This window comes from Bos mutus, chromosome 13, assembly GCF_027580195.1.
Source record: "Bos mutus isolate GX-2022 chromosome 13, NWIPB_WYAK_1.1, whole genome shotgun sequence".
Lineage (NCBI taxonomy): Eukaryota > Metazoa > Chordata > Mammalia > Artiodactyla > Bovidae > Bos > Bos mutus.
In genome coordinates, this window is record NC_091629.1 from 47,590,216 (window position 1) to 47,608,338 (window position 18,123).

Below are 18,123 nucleotides of genomic sequence, written 5' to 3' on the forward strand. Positions count from 1 at the left end.
TTAACTGAGTGGGGGCTTATTTCTTTCAGCTTTGTCCATGTTAACAGATAAGAGGCTTTTTTTTTCTTTCTCTCTAGCATTTTCCCTCACGAGGAGTGCTGTACTCCCTGTGTGTTTGCTGATGAAGTCAGCAGGGTTTCAGACTCTGCTTTCCTGGTCATACACAAGTACTTATTTTACCATCGCTAAATGGAGTGCATTAGCTCCAGGCCACGGAGAGCAAATTAGAGGAACTGGGAGATAGATCACAGAGAAGGAGGCTGCTCTGAAAAATGCCGTTCTGCACCTCCAGCCTGAACGCTCCAGCTGTGGGGGGTGAACACAGCACGTCAGGGACCGCAGTCCAAGGCTGCGGCAGGTGAGGCCCTCTCTTCTGCAGGTGAGCCTGGGACACTGAGTAACGGTGAGCACAAGACCAACCGTCTGGGCTTAAAGGTCCTTTGTAGTTTGGAAGCCCTTCCTGTAGGTTCCTGCCACCTTTATACAGAGTAGAAAACTGAGAGCCCAGCCCACCCCTGCCTTCTGAAGCTGCAGGCAACTGTTCTAGGGAATGTTCTCTGGAACAAAAGCACCTCTTTTCCATTCATTTTTTTCTTCCATCTGGGGACTTAGGAAAGCATATTGGGTAGCTTCCTGGTTCTTTTGTGCATTAGTGTGAGCTTTTAATGGAGTTTGCAAAAGGGAGAGTTTGAGATTGGCTGAAAGAGCATTAGGAGACTGTTTTCCTAATGGCAAATGAACCGCTGGTTTCTTTATAATGACTTACTTTGGAGATAACAGAGTTGAGGTGGTGGAAAGAGCCCTGGGCTGCAGACCGGGGTTCTAGTCCTGATTCTTCCTCTAACTCACTGTGGGGTCCTGGCAGGCTGTGTCGCCTTTTCTGGGCATCGTTTTTTCTCAGTTTCTAATGAAATAGATTGGAGTTTAGGGTCTCTGAGAGTCCTTCGGGCCCCTCAGCCTTTGATGCTAAGATTGTAACTCTTATTTGGTCAGGATTTGGTGGGACGTCCAGTGCCATGTGGTGCAAGGATGCGTGTGAATAGCCATCCCTCCAGGAGGATGGTTTCTTTGACATTGGTGGGCTTGTAGTTTTGACTTGGGTCTTTTCTTGCCCACATACACAGGGCGGATGACAGGCAACCCCAGCAAAGCAACTAGTGGCTTGAGGGCTGGGTGTGCTTCTCTTGGCTGAGGGTACCTTGAACGTATGAGGTTTACTCATGGGCAAAAAGAGCAGGGAGTGAGCATCTGACTAATTGCTGGAGGTGGGCAAGGCAGGGTTTCTTCAGCTTCACCAGCTCGCTGCCCACCAGTAGCCCTGCCATGACCGAGCGGCTGAGGGTTCTTCAGAATTCTCACTTAGCATTACGTGTGTGGCTACTGGTTTACGTTTGTGTTTTTTGTGTAGTTCATGCTGAGAGTGGGAAAGGACCAGCCCTCGCCTCCTCTCCCAGCTCTTGGACCTTCTGCTGCATGAATTCAGTTGTAGAATTTTGAGTCTTTGAAAGGACTCTAAACATCATCATTCATTCAGTGAGAGGCTATCACCGCACCCTCCTTCTCCCCAATGCCTGAATCTCAGTGTACTAATCTCAGTCATTAGTATACAGTTGTGACATCTTAGCATCTGTTGAGATACCCTGGGCTAATGGCCCCGATTCTGAATGCCCCCAGATCAGGGCAGGCAAACTTTCCCTCCTTGGCAACTCTTCAAAGAGAAGTCGTGTCTGCCTTTGTTGAGGAGAAAGGAACATCCCACCTGGTGGTTGTGTTGAACTGATGTGTTCTTTGAGAATGGTTTCTGTCCAGTCACTAACAGATGCCTTGCAGAAGGAGTTTCTTGTCCTGGGTGAATGTCTTTTCCACTGATCTCTGCTTCTTTGGGTATCTCTTCTGTATTTTTTCTTCAAATAGCTGTCTTTAGAGTGTCTAATGAAGCAACTGTCTGGAGACCAATGTTTATTTCAACATGGTTGGAGTTGTTTTTGCTTCAGCTTTCAGAGCCAATAAAGCTGGTTATTAGATTCTGTAATTGCTGCTGTAATTACTCTCTTGGAACCAGCAAAGGCATAATTAAATATGGAGATTCCAAAGACTATTTTTTTCCAGCTAAAAGCAGCCTTTTAAACTTCTGTTGGCCTGGGTTAGATTTCAGTCATTAAAGCATCGTGTTTATGAATGACATGGGGTGCGGGTTCTTTGGCAGAAAAGGGTCTATTTGGATACCTCTTCTTTGAACACTTGGTTTGGATGTTGACCTTGTTAACTCCCTGTACTTGTTTTTATCTTTTTTTCCCCTTTTACCCCAGTTTTATTGAGATATAATTGACATATAATATTATGTTATTTTTAGGTGCACAACCCAATGATTTAATATATGTGTATATTGTGAAATAATTATCAAAATACACTTAGTTAACGTGCATCACCTCACATGATTACGTTTTTTTAAACCTCGTAATGAGAACTCAGTACTTGTTTTTTTAACTCAGGAATTTGGAGAAGTATAAGTAAGGCAAGACATATGTAAAACATTGAGTCTGACCCTTTAGGCTTTGGCTCTATAGAAGCAAATTTTTGTGGTCAGCAATAAGCTTGGAGTGGAGATTGTTTACTTGAAGTGGAACGGTGTGCAGGAAGTGTGGCATGTTACTCGTTTATTTTGCCCTGAGTTACACTTCACCATGTGCCACACGTTTAGACATGGGGCAGATGGTGAAGGAGGGCTGGGTCGAGTGCTGTGAATATTTATGTTTACACATAATCTTGCAGCCCAAAGGCTGGCCCCATGTCTCATTTCAAGGTTACTCTGCTGGTGAACCATGTATGGAGGGGGAAATTAATCACATACCCTTTCTTTTTAGGGTTGAGAAATAGAACAGGAGTTACATTGGGGTAAACAAATGGACTGTCTCTGCCAGAAACCATTCTGGAGATTTCTGTGCAAAGAGGTGGAGAGACCATGTGAACCCTGCAGGTTGGAGGGGGAGCCCTAGAGGCTTCTAGCTCAGAACCTTTTCCTCCTTTCAGGGCACACCTCTTGGCAAGGACAGAGGGGAAGGGCAAGCACTTGCCAAATTTCCTGTTTCATGGGTCAGGACAAATGCAGGGAAAGAATCCTGCCAGATGACTGTTATCTTTTCTCTGTTGAATCAGAGATTCACAGGAGATAAAATATGGGTGTACCCTATATGAGGAACCTTGCAGAGAATATATGAAGAACTTAAAATAGATGAAATTAGAGATTCAGTTTAATATAATTAAGCATAGTGTGTCCCAGGCATTGTGCTGGATGATGGCTTGTAAAGATGCGTAATATAAACATTATTTCATTCATGGGGGTCTCTGGCTTAGCCCCCTGATATGTTTGGGTATTTGCTTCCAGATAATTTATTGCCTGGGGGATTTTAGCAGTGGGGTGCAGATCAGAGAAACGGAAGACTGGCTTACAAGGAGTCCCTGCCAATTGAAAATGTATTAGAGAAAAAGTTAAAGCAGTTCTAAATATGCTGTGATGTTAACAGGGAAAGAATAAATTTGGTTTTAAAAGTCAGAACACAGCTGACTGTAAAATCACGGCTCCTACTGTACTCAGGACACTGAGAAACAGAGCAGATGTCATCTCGCTGTTTGTTCTTAAGAACCATCCCCGTGTCGCTTACCATTGTCCGGAGCCTGTGTGGGAAGCAGGGTCCTGGGGGTTCACACAGGCCAGTGGTTGAGCTCTCTGCTCCTCTCATACCAGCCGGCTGACTCGGTTGAGCCACTCCACCTTTCTGATCTGTCTGATCTGTGTCCCAGGACTTTGCGGAAGGATTAAATGAGGAGGCGGATGGTATTACACAGCAGGCGCTCAGAACACCTGTTGAATTTCAACTGATGAACAAGTTCTAGGCTGGGCTATGTGAAGGTGGTGAGGGCAGCTGAGGAGGGCCTGGGAAGGGGGCACGTATGGGGTGTTGACCTGAGAAGGTTTGAGAATCACTTGTTGATTGGGGTGTGTCTGAGCCAGTTTCAGCACCAGGGAGTCAGGAGGAAGCAATGACAGGCCCTGACCTGGCATTGTACAACAGGACACTCCCAGGGTATCGTCCCTGTGCCTCGATGGTCAGTGGCAAAGGGATCCGAACCTGGGTCTGGGGCTTCCAGAACCTGTTCCAAGGCGAGCATCCAAGTCCATTGCCGGCCTCGTTAAACCACTCAGAGGCTTTGTCCTGCAGGCAGAGGGAGCGATTGAGGGTTCTTAAGCAGAGGAATGACATGATTGGATTTGTGTTCCCTCTTCTGTGATCCCCAGTTCCCTTGACGCTCCCTGCTAGACTGGACTGCGCCTCCGCGGCAGGGTCCTGCCCGGTTTGTTCAGTGGGGGCGTAGCAGTTAGCGTGGCAGCCCATGACTGTGGAGTTCCATACCTGGCTTAATCTACTCTCTGCCGACTACCACCTGGTAACCTGAGTTACCTCTCTGAACCTGTTTCCTCCTCTGATAAAGAGTGGTCATTTCTGCTTTAAAGGGTTGCTGTTGTGAGGTAATTACTTGGCAGGCGTGGCTTAGTACTAGCAGAAGGCGCAGGCATTCAGTAAAGGGTCTTGGGGACATCTAGATGTGACTGCAGGTTGAATTTCTTACCGTCATAGGCTGTTCTGACCATTCACACCAGGATAGAGAAGTAACAAGTGGAATGGCTTTTCAGCTTTTAATGAGGCACATTTCATTGTTCTTTGGATTTTTTGCAGTGTTTCTTTAGCCTGCTTTATCCTTTGGCTGGAGGAATTTTCCTGGGGGTTTTGTCTGCTGCTTTTGGAAGAACTGTGGACTTAAGGATTGCTTACATGCAAACCAAGGCCCTTTTCCCTTGGCAGATGGTTTTCAGGGGGCAGTCCTAGGCTCACAGGGCACTTTAGTGGAAGGAGTGCAGGACCAATTCAGGTGACATGTGGAGAAACCACAGCCCTGTTGGGCAGGTGATTAGCCGTGGCCAGCAGCCTGCAGAGCTTGGGGACACAGCGGGCACAAGTGCACGAGTGTATGTGTCTACATACATATGTGAGGCTGGTGCTGTCCAGGCCAAGGCAGGTGCCAGGCAGCTTCCCTGACCCATCATTCCGTCTGCTTGAGTCTGTGCAGAGCCTCCTTCCTGCGCTTTATGCTCCGCTAAGATACTTTTCAGCGTAAAGAGGGGAACTAAAATAGTAAGGAGAGGGAAGCCTGGGCTTTGAGTAGGGAGGTGTGGTTTGGCCCTTGCTCTGCTACCAGTTTGCCTTGACCAAAGTGCTCACCCTGACTGGATCTTAAGACAAGGTGATCGCTGCAGCCTTAACACGCTGGGAGGCCAAGAGAGGTGGTGGCATTGATTTGACCCAGTGGTCAGACTCTAGATGAGGCCCCGACAGGGAATTCTGTCTTTATTTCAGTTGCTCAGTCCTTTCTATGATAGAGAATGCTGTAGTTACCATCTTCAGGCATGGGGTCTTTGCTCTTGTTGAATACATTTCCAGAAGGAAATTACTGGGTCAGAGGGCAGGAACAGCATTCTGGCTGTTGCTGTGTGTTGCCACGTTACTTTTCAGAAGCACTATAACAATGTACAGTTGTGGGCTGTGTGTGAGATAGCATTTTAACCCCGAATGATCCAGTATTTGCTATAGTCATTATTTATTATTTTGTAATTTAGTTGACATAAAATGATACCTTAAAGCTGCTTTATAATAATTAGAGGGGTTTGGGGGTGTCCACCATGTTAAATGCTGTGCTAAGCGTTTGCATATATGTTATCTCATTCATATCAACCTATCAGGGAGGTTCAGCAGCTCACTGCGGCTGAGAGCTGGGGTTTCAACCTAAGGCAGTTTGACTTCAAAGCAGTCTCTTGTTTGGGGTGCCTTCCATGCTTTGGTTTATGCGTGTGGTTACCAGAGAGAGTGAATTTTGGCTTAGTGCCTGGCTGCATTTTGAAGAATGTGAATTTTGTATAGTTTTCCCAGAATATTGAATATGCTGTTTGTGAAGAAGAGAGTATTAGCCCTCTGTTGTAGTGAAGCAGAAACTGAAGTGCATCCATCCCAATTAGGAAGACGACTCAGTGAACTCTAGGACGCTGCCCTGTGTCCGGGCTCTCTGAAACCCTGTTTTCTTCCCCCAATGCAGCGGCACTCCAGGCCCTGAAGCGCAAGAAGAGGTATGAAAAGCAGCTGGCGCAGATCGACGGCACGCTGTCAACAATCGAGTTCCAGCGAGAGGCCCTGGAGAATGCCAACACCAACACCGAGGTGCTCAAGAACATGGGCTATGCCGCCAAGGCCATGAAGGCTGCCCACGACAACATGTACGTGGCGCCCGCTGGTGGAGGGGCACACACGCGCAAGGGCATGCTGGCTGTGCAAGGCCTCAGTCCCAGACCCCTCCACTTATCCATTCAGGCACCCAAGTTTGTTCTAATTTTCATCTTTTCTGGAACTCTTCTTAAATGGATTATGGTGCCCTGCTACCCCTAGAAGCAGATCTGATGGAATGAAACTGTTTTCTGAGTAATTCAGGGTTATTGGAATGAATGTAGAGTTTTAAGCTGGAAAGCTTTGGCTTCTTAGAAGGTTCTCTTACCCAGGCCTCTGATCATCTAGGTGGAGAAGTTTGTCCCAGGGAGGGGAGGTGACTTGCCCTGGGCTATGGGGAAACTTGAATAGAACTGGGATTAGAATCAGTTCCCGTGACTTTCTCCTGAAGCTGTCCGGGGCCCTGAAAGGTGTGGTACAGTTGAGGGCTTTAGCTCTTTCTCTTCCTGGGTCTGTTTTTGATGGAATTTTCCCTCCTCGTCACTCTTGGGCTTTGGCTCTCATACTGACAAGTGTTCTTGACCTCTGCATTACTTCCTTTATGTAGCTGCTCTCATATCCTGTGGCCTAAAAAACCAGATAACTGAGCTGTTACATTTGTAATTAAAGGCCAGGTTGACATTAAGCCCCAAATGAGGACTTCTTCCAAATAGAACAGAATTCTGCATTTGTTTTAGTGCTTGAACTTGGCATCATATATTTGGGGGTGCTGGAGCCCCTTTTTGCTCCTTTTGGTTCCTCAGCCATGCTCTAAAACGGGTTGGCAGAATGTGGCCTGTGGGCCCCAGGCAAGTCTCCTGCTGCCAATTTCTGTGAATAAAATTTTGTTGAAACACAGTTGTGTCCCTTAATACATACTGTCTGTGGCTGCTTTTGTGGCACACAGCAGGCTTGAATTTTTGCAACAGAGATCGTGTGGCCCACAGATTCTAAAACATTTATTACTCTTTGGGGCCCTTTACGGGAAAAGCTTGCTGATCCCTGCCCTAGAAGTGTGGGATTGTGGGAAAAGCAGCCTTCAGATAACTGAGCTACTGTCTGAGGGGATGTTCATCAGACTGAGCTTCCTGAGAGAGGTGCGTGTCCCCTTCGGGCCATGCTCTCCACAGCACAACACCTCCTAGTAAATACTGTGCTTGGAGATAACGTGTGTATATGATATTGACCGACTGTAAGTGTTTTGGCATTAGTGACAGCGCATAGGGAATACTCTGCATTGTTTGCTTTTCCTTTGGGGCCTCGTGCAGGAGCCATAGTGGATTTGTGTAGATGGGAAGGGCTGGTCACGTTGCATGGTTCTGTTGTAGGATTTGTGATTTTACCTATTGCTGTGCAGAGTTGCCCTTGAACTTGAAGAGCTGTTGATCCAGGAGTTCCCAAGTCCCACGGTCTCATCTAATATGTTTACCAGCTTGCATGAGAGACTCTCACGATGGCATCTAACTTTGCCAGCTTTATTTCCTCAGGGTGTTAGACCGGGTGACGTCTAGGGATGCTTTTGTCCTCTTGATTCTGTGATTCTCTAGTTTAAAAGAGGGGGAAGAAGACAAAGACAAAAAAGGAATTCCACGAGACTTCCCTGGTGGTCCAGTGGTTAAGACACCATGCTTCCACTGCAGGGGGCTTGGGTTCGACACCTGGTCGGGGAACTAAGATTCCACACGCCACTCAGCGCAGCCAAAAAAAAAAATGGAATTCCTCAGAGGGAGTGATTGTGGGGCTGGGGCTGGGCAGCAGATCCTTTTTTCTGCCTCACAGAGCCTGTGTACATAGACTTAACACAACACTCGTTTCATTTAAAGGGACATCGACAAAGTTGATGAGTTAATGCAGGACATTGCTGACCAGCAGGAACTTGCAGAAGAGATTTCAACAGCTATTTCAAAACCCGTAGGGTTTGGAGAAGAGTTTGACGAGGTGAGTGATTTCATGCCGACCACACCAGCTTCTCAGCTGATGCCCAGGCTGCCTCTGATGTGCAGTTGAGTCTTCTCCAGCAGGGAGTATGTGGTCTGGAAATCACCAGGTCTCCTCCCTCCAGAAACCTGAATGTAGACATAAGGTATGGCATGCACCCTCCCGAATTCTGGGTTTTGAGGGATGCTTTCAGTTTTGGGGGGAGCTAAGGTGGAGTAAAGGGACCTTCGTCAGGACATCTCAGCAGACTTCAGGTCAATACTGATTTCAGCAAGCAATGACCCTGCACCCTTCCATGGTGGGCCCCTGGGCTCAGAGCTGGGGCAGCCGAGGTCACCATGCCCTGAGGAATTTACAGGGTTTGCCCTCAGACAGCTCTGCTGGGAGATAAAGGTAAAACCAAGGAAGGAATGTTTGCAACTGATCCCTGAAGGATTCATCTGGAACTTGGTCAGCTACCAATTTCTGCCATAGCAATTGGAACCTTGAAGCTCTTAGGTTTTTAAAATACAGTTACAGGCTCTGTACCTCATTCTGCCTTAGATTTGAGTCCACTGAAGGTCAGGGCCTCTCCACCGAACCTAATTCTTTGTGCTGATTGCCACCGTATAGCTGAGAAAGCAGCCTGTAGCTCCCTTGGCTCCCAGTGCCAGAGTTTCCATGTTTTCAGACTGGAGTTCGATGGACTATTCAAGTTCATTTCAATTCAGCAGATGTTCCTGAACATTCACTCAGTGCACCCAGTTCTGAGATAGAGATAGAAATGAAAACATACGACCCCTTTTCTCAAGATGCTCCCTGCCTGGTGCAGGGACCCCACATAGACATCAGTAATTGCTCGATAGTGTGCTCCGTTCACCATAGAAGTGTGTTTAGGATGAGTCACAGAGTGTGCACTTGGAGTCCATCAGCCCTGACCTTCTCAGAAGGGATATGTGTCCCCTGAGCCATCGGGTAGGAGGCACCACAGGAGGGGCTAGGGTTCCCCAGGGTGTCGCTCTCATTTTTGTGTTTGTGTTTCCCAGGATGAGCTCATGGCAGAATTAGAAGAACTAGAACAGGAGGAACTAGACAAGAATTTGCTGGAAATCAGTGGACCGGAAACAGTCCCTCTACCGAGTGTTCCCTCTATATCCCTACCATCAAAACCCGGTGAGTACTTCTTATCCATGGTCATGACACAGCCACGACCCATGGGGTAGGTGATCCTGTGGTCAGTTGGCTTCAGTGTGGGTCCTGAGTTGCCCAGAGTTGAGAGCCAGGTGGCATCTGTTGTGACAGCCCTGAAGACAGTGCCACCCGCTCTTTCCTCGTCTCCTAACCTTGGCGCTATTGACATAGCCAAATCATTCTTTTAGTGGGGACTAGGAGGGAGCCTGTGCTGTGCCCTGTGGATGGTGAGCAGCACCTATGGCCTCTGCCCTCTAGATGCCAGTGGCATCCGCCTCCACAAGTTTTAACAACCAAACATGTCACCGGATTTTGCAAGATGTCTGAGGGCTGTGGGGTGGGGGAGGGGAGAAATCTCATCCGGTTGAGAGCCGCTATTTTAGAATCGCTTTCCCTGTTGTCACCAAGCAAGGTGAGAGTCCACGTCCAGGACGGCGCTTTCTCCCCGTCTGGTGTCTCGTGCAGTGCACAGCTGGGGCTCATAGGTAGCCAAAACAGCTTTGGGTTTTTTAGAGACCTTGTTTATAAATCCTTCATTTCCTTCTTTGAGCCCCTCCTCCCCCATTATTTTACCTTTGGGTAGAAGTATTCCACCCAGAACTTCTAGAAAAGGTGAAGCAGCTTGATTTGGCACGGAGAGAGAACCCAGGGAGCAGGGTGTGACCAGGCTGTGTCCTCTCATCCTCCCATAGGTCAAGGGGAAGTGGATCCTCTGGTTGAGTCTGCTGCCCAGGGTGGGTTGCGGGTCTGAAAGCTGTCCGGCCAACTGCCTGTGGTGGAGAGGCGGCTTAGGCCCTTGAGGTGGAGAGGAGTGGCTTAGACTAGAGCTCTTCTGGGTTCTTCCCACTCTCTCCCACGTTGGATGCTCTGGCCGGAGGCCACGCGTGGATCCTGATGGACTCAGTGTTGAATCCTCCCCGTTTTGTCTGGCTCTGGTGTCGGGGAGGGGAGGTGCTGGAAAAGCTGTGCCTGGTTACCTGGAGTTCTGCGTTGCAGCTTTTAGGCACAGAGGGGCAGTCTGCTGATAGCCTGGAGACGCGGCGGGCTGCACGGGCAGGGCCGTTTTGTAGACACGGGGTAGCACAGCCCTGGCATCCAGCCAGAACGTGTGGAGAACACAGCGACCAGCCTTCCTAAACAGCCTTTTCTGTCTTCACACAGCCAAGAAGAAGGAAGAGGAAGACGAGGACATGAAGGAATTAGAGACCTGGGCTGGAACCATTTAACCGGTCCAGTGCGGGCTGAGCCCAGACAGACTCTGGTGGCCTGCGCAGCGGGCAGGCGCGTGCGTGTGCGGGGCAGGCCGGATGTGGTGCAGGCAGGTTCCATCGCTCTCAAATCTCCCTCCAAAGCAGTAGGGCCGCATCACTGCTCACTCCGCATAGCATGGTCTGCACCCAGCGGGACAGGTGGGGGGGAGGGGGTGGGGTGGGGTGGGGGGGAGGTGCCTGCTGTTTATAATGTTGAATTTCTGTAAAATAAACTGTATTTGCAAATCCAACATTGAGCTTCTGGACTACGCTAACTCCACTGCTGAACCTCAATGGCAAGGGTCGACCGTTTGCAGTCAGAATGACCTGAAAATGTAGCCTCTGTCTTTTTAAGTCAGCTGACTTGTCGCACATCTCTTTGTAAGACGTGTATGGTACTGGCAGAAGAGTCGTTTTTTAAAAGCCATAGGCTTTTCCTTGTCCTTAGCTGTAATAATGCATCTATTTTGGTTTCCTCGAGAGCTGTATTTCTGTCCATCACCTGTGTACTGGCCCCTGTGTTCCCCACCCTGGCCCACTCCTCACTCCCACCCCCCTGGTCTTTCTGGAGTTTGTGACACTGATTTGAAATGGATGGTGTTCTCTTGAGAGTGTGTGAGATTGTTTGAGTTAAATTCCAGCTATACATTTTTCTAACATAGCTCTAAGGTCCTTGTTGCTGTTTGTGATAACTGATAGATAACCCATTGGCAACATGTGCATACATTTATATTCAGATGAAATTATGGTTTGCACTGTCTATTAAATATCTCGATTAATTTTCATACTTTGCCTTTGTCTTTAATCAATCGATCATTGGCTTTGGGAGGTGACCCTTTCCGGGCCAGTGTGGTGTCCAGGGGAGTCTGGAAACATGGAAGACCCAAGCGTGATGTGTATCAACAATCTGAACTGAGAGCAGAGTGTGTCTTACTGGAAACATGTTTAGGTTCCAGAAGCCCTCACCTTGTTTGGGGACCCCCTGGGCACAGTTCAGGAGTAGTTGGTGCTTGTGGGGCTCCAGGATCTTCTCTCGTTCTTCTCTGTCACGTCCATGGGCAGTGCCCGCAGGACCACAGACCCTCCACCTGTTGGAAGCATTGGTGTGCCCACTGACGAGGCCCATCTGTGTATTGAAGAAAATAGTCTTTCCTGTGGGGTGGAAGGTGTAGGGCAGTGACCGAGAATTGAGGACACAGATGCTAGTCTCAGGTCCGCTGTGACCTGCCCTGTGATTTTGACCCGGCCTCTTCCACTGTTGCTGGTCTTCTGTAGTCTTACGCTGTCTTAAGAATCTGATGAAGGGCTTCCCTGATGGCTCAGTGGTAAAGAATCCACCTGCCAATGCAGGAAACACGGGTTCAATCCTTGGTCCGGGAAAATCCCACATGCTGCGGAGCAACGAAGCCTGTGCACCACAACTATTGAGTCTGTGCTCTAGAGCCCGTGCTCCGCAACGAGGGAAGCCACGGCAATGAGAAGTCTGCACACCGCAGCTAGAGAGCAGCCCCCGGCTCGCCCCAACTAGAGAAAAGCCCATGCAGCAATGAAGACCAGCCCAGCCAAAAATCAATCAATCAAAAAAAGAATCTGATAAACACTATGGACCCTCTCCTTCAAAAAATTTGATCTATGCACGTTAATCCTTTATTCTGCATGCAAATTGGCAGAGTCAAGAGGATCCCCTTCCAGTGCCCATCCCTACACCTTTTGAGATTAAAACCAACCTGATAAACAAGGTCCTGCATATAGCACAGGGATATCTGCATAGCATATACTGTATAGCACATGCAGTATATATATGTATAGGATATACTGGGTAGCACAGTATCCTTGGGTAAACTGTAATGGAAAAGACTAAAAAAATGTATATATGTGTGTGAATGAATCACTTAACTGCAGAGCAGAAATTTGCACAGCATTGTAAATCAACTATACTTCAATTAAAAAAAAATTTTTTTAAATGTCATTAAAAACCTCAATCTGAGTTCACAGTTAAACATGCCATTGCTCACTGGGTGCCCTGTGGCAAGCTGCCCACCTGTCCTAAATGTCATTTTCCCACCTGTGAAACAGCCAGGCTGGACCAGATCATTTCAGATGTCCCGTCTGCGAAGCTATTCCTGCCCTGCTCCTCACCCTTCACTGCTCCTCCACCCAAGCCGCCACACTTAGAATCGGGACTTCACCACGGTGGCTTGAAGATTTATGGCTCGAGTGGATGTTGCCTGTGGTGTTCTCAGAAGTTCTTTCCACCTTAAGAAGAATCTAATGGCAGTGTTTGCTGCCAGATTCCCCCTTCTCAGCTGCAGTTGGTGTTTGGCAGGCATCATCTGGTGTGGGAAATGCACAGTGGACATTACACTTTTCTCATCAGCTGCTTCAGGGGCATCTCACCCTGGGATTTGGAGAGAGGAGCTGGCAGACCCAAGCATCCAGCTCTGGCAGGCCTGCAGCTAATTCCTGGGCAGTGTCTGGGGCCCCTGTGAGAAACAGCTGCTTATTCCTACTTGATGTGGGCTTTGTGCCAGGCCTGTGGGATGCTGTGTTCAGTAATGCCCAGCCCCCTTCCTGCTCTCTGGAGGTTCTCAGGATGGAGAGAGAAGTGACCATGTCAGGATTCCTTGGCTATAAGCTCCAGAAGATTTCAACTGGTACAAACAGTAAAGACATTGACTTAACCATTCAAAACTTACTCAACAAATATTTATTGAGTGCACAGGTACCTTAAAACTATAGAAATTTATTCTCTTACAGTTCAAGAAGTCATAAGTACAAAATCGAGGTATCAGCAGGGCCACACTCCAGAGGCCTAGTAGGGAGGATCCTTCCTTGCCTCTTCTATCTTCAGGGAGCTCCTAGCATTCCTTGGCTTGTAGCTCCATCACTTCAGTCTATACCTCCATCTTCACATGACTTTCTTCCCTGTCTCTGTGTGTCCTTTTCTGTCACTTATAAAGACACCTCTCATTATGTGTTAGGGTCCCTAATTCAATGTGATCTCATCTTGATCCTTAATTACATCTGCAACGACCCCCATTTCCAAGCAAAGTGACATTGTAGGGTTCCAGGTGGACATTAGTTTGGGGGACACTAGTCAGTGCACAATGGTGCCTCACACAGCTGTGAGGTCAAGGCCTGCAAGCACCCATCAGGGCTTTGGCAGCTCTGTGAGGTGGGTAGAGGTGGGAAGAACAGGTTATTATGAGCCCCATTTGCTAGAGGTGAAAACTATGGCTTAGACAAGCTTCTGGTTCCATGCTAATAAGCGACAGAAGCAGCTAATGAGTTTCTTGTCCTATGAAGGCCATTTATCCAACATCTGTATTTTGGGCAGCTTTGTGCCAGCTCTCACAAGGCTCTTGGTGAGGAAATTAGGCCATTGCCATCCTCCTCATCATCATCATTGCCACCACAGGCTGGGTAATCAATGCAGTTAAACCAGTTAAGGAGACTGGACTTTGGCGGTCCAATGGTTAAGACACTACCTTCCAATGCAGGGGGCATGGGTTCAATCCCTGGTCAGGAACTAAGGTCCCATGTGCCTTGAAGTGTGGTCAGAATTTTTAAAAAAGGAGGCACCCGATTGAGGAGGGCTTGTGGGAAGAAGTGCTCTCTCAACCAAGATTGAGGGGTGCTAAGGACTCAGCAAGGGAAAAGTTGTGAAAGACTTGGAACTAGGAGGATAGTTTTCAACAGCACGTGCAAAGGCCTGGAGGCCATCTTGGGCTTTCTTGTGGGTCTGAGCAGGACAATGACACAGAATCAATAGACCTTTGATAAGTATTTATTCAGTGAATGACAGGTGAGGAAACTGAGGTGCCAAGGTACGTCAAGTCCCATAGTAAGTAGAGGCCGAGCTTGAGTCCCTGTCTCTCCAACCAGATCTCTTCTTGTCTGCCCTGGGTACCCACCTTGCAGAAAGAGCTTCCCTCCTTCCTGCTAAGCTGCATTCTGACCTTACCCAGTAAACAGAGGAAGCAGGTGGAGCTGGGAGAGACACATAAACCTTTGGGTCCTGCAGCCCAGGCTCTGCACCAAGCCCAGGCTAGATTTCTGTGAGGCTCTGGCTAACCTGGGCCCAAATTCCCACAGGGCAATGTAGGCCACAGCAGGAGAAAGCAAATATGTGTACGCTTGCTCACAGTGATGTTACTTGCCTGGACTTTTTGGTTTTCAACAAGAACAACAGTCTCAAAAGAATGGCAAACGTTAAGGGAGCATTTACTAAGACCAGGCGCTTAATCTGCATTCATCTCATCTCATTTAATCCACACAAGAACTGTTTCAGGGGTGGACCACTCACTGCCCTATTTTACAGCTGAGAAAACAGGTTCAGAGGGATAAAGTGACTGGGGGCCCAGGTCACTGAACTGGTGAGCAGCAGAGCCACGAGAATCCAGCCCCAAGCCCTTCCCTGCTGTGGTGATGGCGGGAGGGCTAGGTTCACAGACTCCTGTCTCCCTTAGAAGGTGCCAACCCTGAATGTGACCAAGTGCGGAGGCCCAAAGAGGAGGCCAACTCTCTTGGAAATCCTACTGAGAGTAGAAAGGCCACAGGCAACAGGATCTGGAATCATCCAGCTGACCTGGAATGGAGCTATGAGTCAGAGTCATACAGTGGAGTTGGGCTCCTCACTCCTTCCCCAATGGGCTTTTTTTTAATTAATTTTTATAGGAGTATAGTTGCTTTACAATGTTGTATTAGTTTCTACTGCCCAGAAAAGTGAGTCAGCTGTACGAATACACATACCCCTTCTTTTTTGAGTGGATTTCCTTCCCACGTAGGTCACCACAGAGCACTGAGTATAGAGTTCCCTGAGCTACAAAGTAGGTTCCCACAGGGGCTTTGAAGATGGGACTCCTTTGGGGCTGGTTTCCCCTTCCCACCCGAAGGCCTGACCTTTTTCCCCTAGACCATCTCACGGGGACTACCTGGTTTCCTTCTCTCCCTCCTCTGCTTGGGCAGCTACATGTGGGCACTTGGTTCCCTCGCAGAAAGCGTGGACAAAGACACAGTGGTATACACTACGGCAGTTCCGCTTACCTATTGCTTCACAATAAACCGCCCTGAAACTTAGTTGTGAAATGCAACTATTTCCTTATGCTCATAGATTCTGTGTTCAGAAACTCAGAAAGGACCCAGAGGGTATGACTTATCTCTGTTCCATGGTAATTAGGGCCTCCCCTGCCAAGCCCTGGAAGGCTGGTGACGTCATCAGTTGGAACATTCGGAGACCTCTTCAGTTGCGTGCTATGTGTGGCTATGGGTGCTGGTGGGGGCTGGGACCTCCCGTGGGGGCTCAGCAGGAACACATGACTTCTCCATGTGGCTTGAGCCTCCTCACAGCATGCAGCCCTTGGTGTTGTCCAAGGTCAGGGCTCTAAAATTGATGGTTCCAGCCAATATTGTTGATGATGTATCTATCACCTTTATGACCTAGCCTTGGAAGTCATGTGAAGTCACACTGCTGTGTTTTACTGGTTATATTAGTTGCAGATTCAAGGGGAGGGGAATTAGACTCCACCTCCTGATGAGGGCAGGGTTAGTTCTAAAAGAGCATGGGATGTGGGGAAGGATAAATTGGGAGATTGGGACTGACATATACACACTACTTTAGACATATAGTGGGCTTAACCATTGGCTAAGCAGGTAAGGAATCCACCCGAATGGCAGGAGACACAGGAGACATGGGTTTGATCCCTGGGTCGGGAATATCCCCTGGAGGAAGACATGGCAATCCACTCCAGTAATCTTGCTTGGAAAATCCTATGGACAGAGGAGCTTGGTGGGCTACAGTCCATGAGGTCTCAAAGAGTTGGATATGACTGATGAGAGGGTAACAGCAGGAAGGCCAGGGGTCTCCAAATAGAGGAAATAGCCTGCAAGTGTCAGACATTTTTATCTCTCTTAAGCGGCAGGAGGAAACAAACTAGCAATATTTTTTCCTTCTCTATACAAATTTAAAGGGAGGTTTCTCTTAAAATATTGTGTTGCCATAATGACACCCGGCTTCGCCTGAAGTTAGCTATTCTCGAGTCTAGAGATAACCAATGCCTTTTTCTTATGGAAATGTTTGTCTTAAGCTATGCTAATGTACTATGCCTTTACCCAAACTCTGTCTCCAAGTCGGTTCCACCTCTTGGCCCAGAACCTACTTGACAAACCAGTATAGATATTGTTCCCCTAATCTATGTAAATGAAACTATTTGTATGGTGGTCTGCCCTTCTTCAAGATTCAAGTTAATCATTTTATGGCCCAGGATAAACCATTTGGTGCCAAGATTATCCCAAAATGCATCTTATGGGTGAGGGCCTGGTGCCATTCTGAATTTTAAGACATTCCTTTCTTTCATTAACAGACTGCTAGTGACTATATAACATCCAGCTAAAGACTAGCAGGGGGGTACTCTTCCTGCCCCCTTCTGATGCCTATGTCAGAAGCTTTCTCTATCTCCTTTATACTTTAATAAAACTTTATTACACAAAAGCTCTGAGCGATCAAGCCTCGTCTCTGGCCCTGGATTGAATTCTTCTCCTCCGGGGGCCAAGAATCCTGCTGTATTCGCGTGATTCAACAACAACCTTTCACTGAGTGACTAACACTCACTCACTTATTGACATAAAGAAGACACATGCACAGTGCAAGGAGATCCAACCAGTCCATTCTGAAGGAGATCAGCCCTGGGATTTCTTTGGAAGGAATGATGCTAAAGCTGAAACTCCAGTAGTTTGGCCACCTCATGCGAAGAGTTGACTCAGTGGAAAAGACTCTGATGCTGGGAGGGATTGGGGGCAGGAGGAGAAGGGGACGACAGAGGATGAGATGGCTGGATGGCATCACTGACTCGATGGACGTGAGTCTGAGTGAACTCCGGGAGTTGGTGATGGACAGGGAGGCCTGGCGTGCTGCGATTCATGGGGTCGCAAAGAGTTGGACACAACTGAGCAACTGATCTGATCTGATCTGATATAAAATAGATAACAAATAAGGACCTACTGTATAGTACAGGGAACTCTACTCAATACTCCGTAAAGACCTATATGGGAAAAGAATCTAAAAAAGAGTGGATATATGTGTATGTATAACTGATTCACTTTGCCATACACCTGAAACTAACACAAAACTTCAAATCAACTGTACTCCAATAAAACTTTTTTTAAAAGAAAAGAAAAAAGAGCATGGGGGACAGGAGATATCATTTGGGCCATATTTGGGAGGCACAATCTGCCGTGAGAGCCGACACAGAATGCTTAGTATGTGCCAGGTATTGAATTAACTCATCTGGTCTCTGATACACCATCCAGAGAAATTTTTTGAATCCATGCCACGTCTATATCTGAATCTGTATCTCTACCATCTGTATATCTATATATACACACTCACACAGAGTGGTATATTGTGCACATAATACATACACAACCCCTTGAAGTTTTAAAACGCTGGGATAAGA

The 18,123-nt window shown here is 47.8% G+C and overlaps 1 protein-coding gene across 2 annotated transcripts in view; it reads left to right on the top strand.

The window, feature by feature from the left end:
* CHMP4B (charged multivesicular body protein 4B) overlaps positions 1-11,092 on the top strand; it is a 44,468-nt gene extending 33,376 nt beyond the window's left edge. The window contains exons 2-5 of one of the 2 annotated variants that reach the window (XM_005896927.2): positions 6,148-6,325; positions 8,135-8,249; positions 9,275-9,401; positions 10,581-11,092. In XM_005896927.2, the coding sequence (XP_005896989.1) occupies positions 6,148-6,325; positions 8,135-8,249; positions 9,275-9,401; positions 10,581-10,645 (485 nt within the window). In that variant the 3' untranslated portion in view covers positions 10,646-11,092. Of the gene's footprint in view, positions 1-6,147; positions 6,326-8,134; positions 8,395-9,274; positions 9,402-10,580 lie in introns of those variants that run through there. The other variant, XR_011466588.1, reaches the window with a different exon arrangement.
* The last annotated feature ends 7,031 nt before the right edge of the window (positions 11,093-18,123 follow it).